At 37.1% G+C, this 13,084-nt stretch overlaps 1 protein-coding gene across 1 annotated transcript in view; it reads left to right on the top strand.

The window, feature by feature from the left end:
- Window positions 1–13,084, top strand: part of COG5 (component of oligomeric golgi complex 5) — a 297,454-nt gene that overhangs the window by 119,367 nt on the left and 165,003 nt on the right. Inside the window, exon 6 of the mRNA XM_077758336.1 lies at window positions 5,464–5,594. Within this exon, the coding sequence (XP_077614462.1) occupies window positions 5,464–5,594 (131 nt within the window). The remainder of the gene's footprint in view (window positions 1–5,463; window positions 5,595–13,084) is intronic.

The following is a 13,084-nucleotide window of genomic DNA, read 5'->3' as shown; positions in this document are numbered from 1 at the left end:
ATCCTCTGCTACATTTACTTGTCCCCACAGGCAGTCATTCTAACATTTTTGCTGATTCCTTTGGTATTTATCTCCATATCTCTAACTATCCTGCCCTTATTTCCAACTGGTTAATTTGTTAAAAACTTCTTTGGCTTCCCAAAAAGAAGCATGAAGATTTAGCCTCTTTTCATTTCTTCTGGTTTTGAGCACCATCCTAACTTTACACATGAACTCTTCCCTCATTTCTTTTTCCCCAAATCAATAATTTAGTACTAACATTGTTATGAATAGTAAATGCAGAACCGAATCATGTAGCAAACTATAATTACCCTTCCTTTTGTTTCTTTTAAACAAAGGAAGATGATGGTAGAGGAAGAGGCAGTAAGGATTTTGGAATCAATAAGGAGGATTTGTGTTGCAAAATAGAAAGAGAAATTGTTAGCTAACAGGAAGCCGTAGATTCGTGAGTGGGAGAGGAACATGAGAACATTTCCTCCGCCAGCCATGTGTAGTACTGATTAGAACACTGAAAGCCTATTAAAATGACACCCATAAAACCTAGTAGCCATTCTTATGCCATTGAGATACTGGGTTAATCTTAAGACCAAAAAATAAAAAGACATGGGCAATCCCAGGAAATAATATAAGAACCAATCACTGAAATCAAGTGATTGGCTGGGGTCAAAGCATATGAAGTTTATTCTAAAGTTTTAGTATCTTAGACCAGGACAGTGATAATAGGGGTAACCAGAATTTATTTTTTAGTACCTTAAATTTCAAAGAATTGTGTACGTTTGACAAAAACTTGTTTATGTTCATATTACCCATCCTCTTGATACCTGGATCAGGTGTTTTGGTTGAATTCCTTTTTCTCTGATATTAGATTAAATTTATTTCAATTGAATTAAAGGATGAGCACTATCATTTCATTTCTATCAAAATTAGTCTCGCTATTTTCTCATATCTAAGAGGATGATAAATATGTTAAATCCAAATGATCACTTCAGTTTTCTCATACGTATATTTCATGCTCATGCATGAAATAGGTATTAGTACTAAATGGCTAGAAAGAGAATTCTGGCTGTGTAGTCCACATTTATTAAGGTTCAGTTATTAAACTGTGTTTAATGCTGGCATATTTCCAAATTTGGCCTGTTAGCACATTTTATATATTTTTAAAATGTTCCTCTTTTTATTAAACCAGAATATGATTTTTTTTTTTTTAAAGCTGTCATTGTTATAACCTGGCTTTATCTAATCCCCTGAATGGTTAATTCTGATGTGATTTTTACATCTTTATTCTTTCACCAAGCAAATTTGAAGACTGTAGGAGGAATATTACCTATCCTTTGAATGTAAGGTTTTCTTTCTGAGGTGTCTGGGATTGGCCTGGGTTGATCTAGTGAGAAGATTCAAGTCAGACCTGGATTTAAATTGTTCTTTGCTGCCTAGTAGCCAGCTGAATTTGTTAATAATTTAATAATAATTCTAGCAAGGTTGTTTAGAAAATTACAAAAAATGGATGCATACATTAAAATAATAAAAAGACATTTTGTGTCCAATTTAATGCCCCTCACATACTATGTGTTCAAAAATTATAGTTATTTTTATTGGAATCATCATCATCTTTCTGTCCTTGGCTCCAGTCCCTAGATGTGCTTCACAAAGAACAGATGTAAAAAGACTGAAACACTGAAAGCGAGTGGGTGTGATAGCTAATCGGGAGGGCAGAGTTCAGGGTGATCCCTCCGCTCTCCTATAGATGGGTGGGTGGGTGGTGCTGCTACATTTTTTTTCTGTTGTCCCTGCTACCCACCCCCACCCCCACCATTTGCTCACTTACCTCTTTTTTTGTGAAGTAATCAGTAAGGAAAATAATAGGGTGTTTGCTCCCTCCCAGCCAATAGAGTCCTTTGTTATTCCACATGTAGCATGTATTTTGGTTACTTTTTAAAATAGCTCTAAATATACTGTGGATCAGCAGGGGATGGGGCAGTGGGAGAGGGAAGTGGTTACATAATGTGTTGTTTACCTTAAAAAGGTGAACAAGGTGTTGGAATGAATAATTTTATTCTTTACCCCCTACTAGATGGTAGACTTTGTAAAGACATACAATGTGTTTACTTTTTCTTTTTGTTCCCACAACACCTAGCATAATGCATTTTATCTTTCAGTGGTTATAACTTTGGGCTTTTTCTTCCCATCTTAGAGTTTGCTACTTTGGGTCAGAATTTAGGTCTGATTCATTTCTGTGGTGTTAGAGACATGTTCCTGGAAAGAACCTTAGGCTTTATGTAGTCTAGCTTTTCATTTTCAAATAAAGTAACTGGTACCAAAGATTGCAAGACTTACATTCAAAAACATATATGGAAGAAATAGAGTTAGAATCCAGCTGTATCTCTTACTCATAGTATCCTTCCTTTCTTTTTTTGTTTAACTTCCCTAGATAACAGGAAAAAAGAAACATACTGATAACCAGCTTGAAAAGAAAATAATACTTAATTTCTGTTGTATGTCTGTAGTTTTTTTTAATTGATTTTTTAAAAATGTTTTTAATGTTTGTTAATTTTTCAGAGAGACAGAGAGAGAATGAGACAGTGAGCATGAGTGGGGGAAGGCAGAGAGAGAGAGAGGAGAGAATCCCAAGCAGACTCTGTGCTTACAGCACCGACGTGAGGCTCTATCCTGCGAACTGTGAGATCTTGACCTGAGCCAAAACCAGGAGTTGAACACTCAATAGACTGAGCTACCCAGGTGCCCTCAGTTTCTGTAGTTTGATTCTATATTGTCTAGTAAGAATTTTTAGGGTAAACATAGCCTTTCCTCGATCATTATCATGGCTGAGGTCAAATGGAGTTTCCTCAAAATTATCTGAAAAATTTTAAAATTAAAAAATCCAGTGTGGATTTTGGTGAGTTCCTTATAGTTTGGATATTAACCCTTTATCTGATATGTCATTTGCAACTATCTTTTCCCATTCCGTCGGTTGCCTATTAGTTTTATGGATTGTTTCCTTTGCTGTGCAGAAGCTTTTAATCTTGATGATCCCAATAGTTTATTTTTGCTCTTGATTCTTTTGCCTAAGTGTCCATCAACGGACGAATGGATCAAGAAGATGTGATTTATCTATACGATGGAATACTACATGGCAATGAGAAAGAATGAAATCTGGCCATGTGTAGCCACATGGATGCATCTTGAGGGTGTTATGCTGAGCGAATTAAGTCAGGCAGAGAAGGACAAATATATGTTTGCACGTACAGGAGGATTAGGAGGAACTTAACGGAGGACTGTGGGGGAGAAGAAGGGGGAAATGGTGGGGGAGAGGGAGAGAGGCAACCCATGAGAGACTCTTGAATTCTGAGAACAAACTGAGGACTGATGGGTGTGGGGGGAGGAGGGGGGTGATGGGCATGGAGGAGGGCACTTGTGGGGATGAGCACTGGGTGTTATATGGAAACCAACTTGACAGTAAACTATCTGTAAAAAAAAATAAGAGAGGAAAAAAATTAAAAAATTTTAAAAATCAGTAAAAAATTTTTTGGAATTATAATCTACCCTACATTTACGTCATAGAGTGATGTATAAAGTCATTTGACATTTATTAGCTTATTTTGTTTCTGATGATAGTCTTAGAAGTTATGTAGAGCACGACATATCTTGTTGGCATTTTACAGATGAAAAAATGGAGCTCAGTGAAGCTATGTCTTGTGACTGTGATCACCTAGTGAGTAAATTAATGAGGTATATTCCTAAGCCCGTAAAGGTTTAAAGGCTTTTAAGACTTCACTGTGGTAAGCCAAAGTACCTTTAGATATACACATTAAAAAAATGCTCATAGATGAGGTATGATTAGCAATAACCACTATTCAGCTGCCCTTTTACTTCATTTCTTTTTGTCACCTTGTGTAGAACTAACTGTGTGTGTCATGTGCAGCCAGCAGGTATTTGAGTGCTGCTAAGCGGTTAGTGAGCATTGTATGGGAGCTTGAATTTCGCCTGGGTGCACTATGACTCTACGTACAAAAATGATAATTTGTAAGTGTTAGCAGTGTGCTTTAATAAGACTTTAAAATTCAGTTCCAATTAAGAGAATTCAGTGAAGAACTCATTTGATATTCTGTTGAGTAACTAGAAAACAAAGTACTGTTCTATCTAAAGCAATTTAATTTTTTAGAAATAATTCATTTTGTTAAAATAGAAAATAGAGTTTTACGGGGCACCTGGGTAGCTCAGTCAGTGAAATAAGTGTCTGACTCTTGATTTCAGCGCAGGGCATGATCTCACTGTTCTTGAGACTGAGTCCCAGATTTGGCTCCACGCTGACAGCACACAGTCTGCTTGAGATTCTCTCTCCCTCTCTCTCCTCCTCCTCCCCCATGCATGCATATGTGCACACTCTCAGAAATAAATAAACTTTAAAAAATTGAGAATAGAGTTTTAGAACTGTGTCTATGCTGCTTAACGAAATCTTGACCTTAATTTTTAGCACTTATTTAACTTAGCTATGTCTAAGATTGAGTCAAAAAATAAAGGGGTGCCTGGGTGGTTCAGTCAGTTAAGTGTCTGGCTTTGACTCCGGTTATGATCTCCCGGTTTGCCAGTTCAGGCCCTGCATCAGGCACTGTGCTGACAGCTTCGAGCCTGGAGCCTGCCTTCGGATTTTTTCAGAGAGGTAGAGAGTCTCCCTCTCTCTCTGTTCCTCTCCTACTTGTGCTTTGTCTGTCTGTCTGTCTCTCTGTCTCTGTCTCTCTCAAAAATAAACATTAAAGAAATTAAAAATATAAAAACATGATAAATAGTTTTCTCAAATTCTAAGTATGCAGAGACAACTATTGTTAACATCTGGGTAGAGATCTTTTCATGCTTATTGCTCTGTATATGTAATTCTAGAAGTAGGGTATAATTTTATAAATAGAATTATGTCTGATTCCATAAATAGTTAATTGTGTAAATTTTTTATTCAGTGACGTCATGAAAATCCTTCAGTGTAAGTTGCTGTTAAGTCTGCATAATCATATAAACCTGCAGCGTTTTAAGTGCTAGTGTGCTAAATTATTTTCATGATTTATTAATGATGCAAATGGTGGACATTTGTTTCAAATATTTTGTTACTCTAGAATAACTTCAAAGGTGCCTTACAGCTTGAGACTTTTCTAAGATTATCAAGATATTTCTTTATATTAGATTTGACACTAATTTTTATGTAATGTGTTGACATTATTTAGGATTTACTATAATCATAATTTCTACTCTTGCTTTACCAACTTATTCTTAACTAAGAACATTTTGGTCCAGAGTAAAGCTTTTTATTAAATAGAAAATGTTTGGGTAACTATACTTGTTAAAATACAGATTTTTGAAAGGGGATAGTGTTCATCAGCAAATCTATAGTATTTTGAAGAACTGAGACATATTTCAATACCTTGATATTTCTTCAGTATTAAATACTTAGATGTATGTGTGTGTGTTTTTTAATAGATTACCTTTCTCAAGGAATCGATCTTTCTGGAATTGAAGTAATAGAAAATGATCTACTTTTTATTGCAAGAGCTCGACTTGAAGTGGAAAATCAAGCTAAGCGCCTACTGGAGCAGGGTGTGGAGACTCAGGTAATAAGAGTAATACTCCCTTTTTTTAATGTGAAAGATAATGTCTTAAGACAGATGAAGTTTTGATTTTGAAATTAAGAAAACTAATTTATGTCCTCATCACTGAGAAACTGTCTACAGTTTGAATTGGAGAATAGGGTATAAAGTAAGTACAGAGAAAATGTATTTAATAGCTATTTAATTCTAAAAATAGATTCTAAGATTTCTAGTATATAATACATATGAGATATAGTTTATATGTTTATATGTAGATGGATAGTTAATACCTGTTGAGTGTGCCTATTTTGTCTGAGACACTGTTACTTAATTAAGCCTTTCAACAACCCAGTAAGATTGGTATTACTATTTCCATTGTACACATGAGGAAATGGAGAGCTTAAATAAGTTGTTGCAGATCACACAGCTAACACATGGTGTTTGGGACATACAACACTCTCACCCCAGAATTTTGCACCGTTAATAATCAATGTACTGTAATTAAGGGGGGGGGAAAAGTACTTAGTATTGAGATTTCTCTGAAGGTGTCATTTTCCTGTTGCTTAATGTTCTGAAACCCCAAGGTATTAAGATAGTTGAATCCGCAAATTAGATGTTAATCTCAGTTGTTCTACATTTATATTGCATTGCACCCAAATATTTTCTCCATTTGTACTGGATCTAAATACAATTAGTAGTGTCTATTTTTTTATTCACATCTTTTAGACAGGAATTTCATTTTGTGCATTTCTACTGGATAAAAATAATTTTATAAATATTCTTTAAGTAGTCTCTAAATCAGGAAGATACTTAATGACTTCTCGGGGCACCTGGGTGGCTTAGTCGGTTAAGCGTCCGACTTTCGCTCAGGTCATGATCTCGCGGTTCGTGGGTTCGAGCCCCGCATCGGGCTCTGTGCTGACTGCGGGCTCAGAGCCTGGAGCCCGTTTAAGAGTCTGTGACTCCCTGTCTCTCTCACCCTCCCCTGTTCACGCTGTCTCTCTCTCTCTCTCTCTCTCCTAGAAATAAAAAAAAAAAAAGGGAAGGTACTTAATGACTTCTGATTCTTCACTTATAATTCAAAAAGTGTAACTGAATGTTACTTACTGTTTTAAACAAATTTTTAATTTGTTACTAAATTAATCATTACCTACATAATGAAAAGTGAGCAAATGATCCGTATGTACAGAACGAAACACCACATACACATGTGCATGAAGAGTGAAGTACCACAATGTGAACACATCTGCGCAATGTTAAGATCCAGGGCAAGAAATAGGAAATTCCCGGCACTCCTGGGTCCCCTTCACTCCCTCTCGCCATCACTGCCGTCCATTCCCAGAAGCCACCAGGATCGCAGCTTCTGATACTGGAGCCTGGTTTTACCTCCTGCCAGTTATTCTAACTTCAGGTCTCACCAGGAAGATAACACATTTCTCCTGTTAAAAAATAAGGTACCTGTCTACATCAAATTACAGAAGATAACTTTTCAAAGAAATATTTGGGGAATTCCAAGTCAGCTTTGATTTAAGCTGACTATTTGTATAGAAAATTGATATCTGCCCAGCTTATTTAGTTGTGAGATAGACAGCAGTTAACATTTCAGAAAGTGCAATATCACAAGCCTTTTGTATTAATCTAATGTCCATATTATCACTGCCTCAGAGAGTCCAAGTTTTATATATGACTACTCTTTAAAATGTTTCCTTTGAGGTTTTATTGCTGTGTATGTATGTGTGTATCCTTACATCTTTAATTTATGCAATTCTTAGTATTTTATTATATTTCAGAGTTATGGTAATGAAAGCAAAAATGGTTGAAAATAAGCATTACTATAGTTTGTTGAGCAAAAGTATTTTGCAACTGGGATGGGTGATTTTAACATGTTAGAATGGAATGGCTACTTTTAAATTTTTTTTTTTTTTTTTTTCACTGTTGTCTCATATATTTTAAAAGCAGGGAAAGTATTTTCTAGGATAATTGTTTGTAATTAAACTCGATTGTAGACATGTTATTGTTTTGTGTACATTGTACGGTTGTCAAATTTGACTTTCCTTCAGTTTTTAAATCATATTAAAATTAAAGTAGAAGTGATAAACTTTTAGGAAATTAAGATCCTTAGATATAAATAAATAGTGTTATATATTTGAATTATATACAGTTAGTCAAAGATTATTAAAGTAGATAACTGCTATGTAGCTAACAGCCTGTATCTGATCAATAAGACTAAGTTAGAAAGATAAGGAAGAAAAAATAATACATAGATATTATGTGTCTGCATGGGTAGATGTAGAATGATCTGTGTGGATCTGAGGAGAACAGGGGCCAGGGAACTGTAATTTTGTATGGCTCAGTGTGGTTTGGAGGAGGTCAGATTCTATTCAGGGCATGGGAACATTGTCTCCCTGTTAGGCTGTATGGATTATATTAGCAGTTTGTTGTTCACTGGTATCATCCAACTTGTTTGTCTTGTTTAGATTCCATAAGTATAAAGTAACTAACCTGAACATAATTAGACTTCGTACATAATTTTCCTAAAGGGAGAAAATGTACTGATCTGCCAGGAGTCGCATTGTGGTTCATTTTACAGTTTGTACAATATTTCTCATGTGTAAATTGTTGTTGATGTTTACAGCATTTATTTTTGAATTCAGTCATGTGTGTCTGTCTCTCTTGGACCTGAGTCCTCTGGGTTATTTTTACGGTGTCCGCTTTCTGGCTTGTCAGAGCTCAGAAGAGTAAACCCTCAACAATGATGCTACTGAGATAATGCTTCTGGGGAAGCAGGGTGTCTTAGTGGAAGGAGTCTGTTTTGGAGCCTCCCTCCTTTCCTTTCAGAAAAGCAGCAAGACAGAGGTGTCATCCAGCGGCTCAGCAGGCAGTTCAGGAATTAAGAAAGAAACTGACCTTTACTGAATGCATGTTCTTTGCCAGGATTTGTGTTAGTCACTTTACATGTGTTCTCTCAGTCACAGTAACAAATATGTGAGGAAGATATAATTATCCACTTTTTATAGTTAAGAAAACAAAGCTCTGGAAAGGTTAGGGAATTAGCTGAAGATTATACAGCTAGCAACGGATAGAGTCATGGCCTGGAATGCCTGCTTTCCACTTTATTAAGACCAAGTGGTTTATTCTAATTTTGTTAAATAATCATATTTTAAATTATTTGACAATTTGTGAAGCAGTTTACATTGAAAAAGGAATACTTGTAGCATAAAAATTTCTTTGGGAAGTCTCCATGTGATGACTAATCTAAGCCAGTTCTTCAGTATTCTTCAGAATTTTTATGTTTCTCCAGCCAACTTTATTTTCCTGTTACCTGAAGTTAGTGTTTCAGGCCATCAGCCTTCCCCCCTCTCCCCACACTCCAGTTTGCCTTGAGCAGACAGCCTTCGTTTCTACTTTGAACAGGCACCCCTTGCACCCCTGTGCTCTGGGTACTGTTGCTTAGGAACCTTAACTCCTACGCCCTGCTCTCCTTTCTGGTTTTATCCTCTCCCTTGTGCCCTCAGCATGTGGCCAGTCTCCCGCCTTCTCTGCTCTCCAGGCTCGCACTCTTGCTTGTAGTGCTTCACGTGCCTGCCTGCCTGCCTGCCTGCCTGCCTGCCGGGCTTCTTTAGAGCTTTCATGTTTTCCTTTTATGCCTGCAACACTCCCTCCACTTCCCATTAAAACATGCTGCAGCTTATATCTCTTTTATTCTCAAATCTTATTCTTCCGTTTATCAGACATCATTGAAATAGTTAAACATACTCTTAATATTTATCGTAAATAAAGACTAAAAGAATGGCAGCATCTTAATTTGAAGGACTATTGCTTTCATGAAGTATTACTCACTTAGTAGTTTATAGGCTTATAACATGAACAGAGATTTTCAGTAAATAAGGAACTTTTGAAAAATTACATGGCATCAGCTACATGTGATAATCAACTTCTGACATTTGGTTTCTTAAAAGTGTTAGTGATTTTTTTCTTAGTACATAGCTGACTGTCATTTTCAGTCTCAGTTAATTGTAAAACTTAACTTTATTAAAAGAAATTTACTGCATTTTTTTCCAAAATCAAAATTTTCATGTAGATAATTTTGCTTTGATCCTTACTGTTTTTTCCTAGTTAATTGATTAAATATGCTGTTTTCATTTGTAGATTTTAAATAGCTTTGTAGTATCATAAAGTCTCTACTCCAGTAGTTAAAAATTTCTGTTTTTGAAGGCGTAAACTAAATGACTACTTAGATACTGAGAAGGTGTTGTCTCTTCCTACATGAAAAATATGGAAGTAGACTGACCTCACAAAAGCCATATTATTTCTAATTGGAAGAGATGCATAGTGGTATCTCTACCATTTTCTTTACTAAAGGTTTGGAAGGACTGATGACTTGGGGTGTGTCCTCTGGTGAAGCATAACATGTCACCACAATAGAGAAAAATATTCTTCAATTCATTTGGCCATCTTTGTCACCAGCGTGGGGCCAGACGTGGCCTCCATCTGCAGCTCTTCGTTGACTCCTATTTCTCTCTCTCTTTTCTACTGATCCTCAGAATCTTTCACTGACAGAAGCCAGACAAAGAAAAAGAGCCTTATGATATTTTCAGGATTGCAACAGATTCATTACCTCAAGCTGTAACTAGCTTTCAAAAATAGGTGACAGAGATTTTGATCTGGACGAGTTCCCGCATCACCATAGATACCAGGCCTCCACATGAGATGATGACATTTTAATTAGAAAGATGGCTTTAACTTGTGAATTAGAAGCTTTCTCAGTAAACAAGTGCAGGACTTTCTGGAGGTTCTAGGATGGGGGAAGATGATGTACTTACTTGTCTTTAAAAGTCATCAGGGAGAGGGTCTCTGTGATCTCTTATTTCACAGCTCCGTCCTCAGCTATAATCTCCGCTCTGGTAACTGTCAGTGCTAGGAAGTAAACGTCTGTGAACCTGCCTTTTCCCTGAGGCAGAAAACCTCCTGATCAAGCCCAGGGTTCTGGTTGACAGCTAAAAGTAGATCACAACAGCATGATCTTGACCGTCTTTCTAAGATGACAGTGTAGAATTAAAGTTCAGTAGATAAATGTCTATATAGCACACAGTAAGTGCTTATATTAGGAATTCTTTTTGCTTTTGTAGTTAAAAATTCTCTGTGCTTCTAGCATAGAGAGGGTACCAATTCGAGTGCATTGTGTTGAAGATCTGTAGAAGTTAAACATGTCCTAAGCTTCAAAAACACTTAATGGCAAAGTTGAACAATGAAAAAGTGATTCTTTTTGTAACTAATTATGGTAGTTTAACATGCAACACTTCCTTTGTAATCTTTTTCTTCTTTATGGGCCTGGCAAGCAGCAATAGACTCAGTGTCAGTTGATTTGTCAAGCTGAGTATCTGCTTTAAGAGGTCTAGCTTTTATTTCTTTGGCTACCGAAAGTTTTCCTGGCTATCCCATGAATTCTAGAACAGATCTCATCATTTGAATCTATAGAAACTCATTTTGTATGTTTCATCCCAATGTGGCTTTTGTTATTCTGCTATTTGCCAAGTATAGAGTGTTAATAATTTTCCATCTCTTGTTGAAGCATTTTTCTTTTTCTTTACTTTTTAAATTGAATTGACTTACCATATCCTGTTAGTTTCGTGTGTACATCATAGTGATTTGATATTTTTAAATGTTATGAAACATTTAATATTAATTAAATTAAATTAATATTAATTAAATATTAATATTTAATATTTGAGTGTTACTGACTTTACTTCCTATGCTGTATATTACATCCCCATGACCTCATTATTTTATAGCTGGGAGTTTGTACTTAATCTCCTTCACCTGCTTTGCCTGCCCCCTCAGTGCTTCTCTCATCTGATAACCAACGGTTTGTTTCCTGAATCTGTAAAACTGTCTGCTTTGTTTTGTTTTTTTCGGTTCCACATAAAAGTGAAACCATATGGTATTTGTTTCTCTGTCTTTGACATTTCACGTAAGGTCCATCCATGTTGTCAAAAATGGCAAGAACTTTTTTTTAGCTTTTTATTTTATTTATTTCTTTAAAGTAAATATGGAGGTGGAACTTCTGACCCCGAGATGCTGTTCTGACTGAGCTAGTCAGCAGCCTCAGATTTCATTCTTTTTTATGGCTATTCCATTGTATACATATACACATCTTCTTTATCTGTTCGTCTCAGTGGACACTTAGATTGCTTCCATATCTTGGCTATTGAAAATAACACTACAGTGAACATAAGGGTGCGTTATTTCCTTTCAAAGTAATGTTTTTACCTGGTGTACAGAGTCTGAAGTTTGAGGTCAGCCCATGGTGGTCCTCCTGCGAGAAAGCAGGGCAGAGACCTGGGAGTGGACCTCAAGGTCAGAGGATCCCTTGGGTTGCACAAAGAGAAGCATTTCCCCTGCTTGGAGTGCATTTGCTAGAGGTGGTACATCCTCTCTACAGACAAAAGACCTGACAAGCATCATCAAGCCACCACATTCACCAGTATAGGAACAAGGATACCTGTTGCGGGCAGCAAGCCCCGGTGCTGGTTGTGTGTTGTAATTTACCATAAACTCTGAACCGCTGCTGCTTTGCCAGCAGCCTGAGTGTTTGCTGGGACAAGCCGGCCCTGGCCACAGTGCTGTGAGACCCTCCCCCGGAAGATCACTGTGGGTCTAAACCCTATATATACTTCTATACTCTGAAGTATAGGGTTTTGAAACCTAGCTGGCTCTGAGATAAAACTCTGCAAGAGGCACCGCCTGGTAGAGAGACAGTTCAGACGGAGATGGGGAAGGCAGGGAGCTGTCAGAAACGGGAGACACCAGAAGGGTGACATTATTGCATGTCTGTGAGGGCGTGAACTTCCTGCTCTGGAGACTAGAGAGCAGGGTGAAGCCATTTTCACCACCTGGCCACCAACACTGATCGACCCCCAGTAGGTAAACACCACCAAGTGGAGAATAGAACCCTTACACAGGCCGTACACCCCCATGCCCTCCAGTCACATCTCCACTAGGACAGGTCTGCCTTTGAATCAGAGCAGCAGGCTCCTCCCCCAGAAGACCAGCACAAATCCCTCCCGGGAGTTGAGTCTACTGGCCCATAGACTGCTGTAGACTTTCACCTCTAGGGGAAACTGGATCTAGCTTCATTTCGGTTTTGTTGTTGTTGTTCATTTGTCTCTTCATTTTTTTTGTTGCTTCTGTTTTTGTTGTTGTTTCTTGGATACAGAAAAACCAAATTATTTTTTTAATTTTTATTTTTTTTCTCTTTTTTTCTATCAAGCTTCTCTTGACAAGTAGACCAAAACACACCTAGGACCTACCTTCCTTTATTTGATTAAAAAATATTTTTAAAGTTTATTTATTTTGAGAGAGAGCACAGGTAAGGGACGGGCAGAGAGAGAGGTGGGGACAGAGTATCTGAAACAGGCCCTGTGCTGACAGCAGAGAACCTGATGGCAGGGCTTGAACTCATGAACCATGAGATTATGACCTGAGCTAAAGTTGATGCTTAATCCACCAAGCGC

This window comes from Crocuta crocuta, unplaced genomic scaffold (genome assembly GCF_008692635.1).
Source record: "Crocuta crocuta isolate KB4526 unplaced genomic scaffold, BGI_CrCroc_1.0 scaffold103, whole genome shotgun sequence".
In the NCBI taxonomy this organism is placed as follows: Eukaryota; Metazoa; Chordata; class Mammalia; order Carnivora; family Hyaenidae; genus Crocuta; species Crocuta crocuta.
Note: the sequence above shows the minus strand (reverse complement) of the source record. Positions and strands in the feature narration are given on the sequence as shown.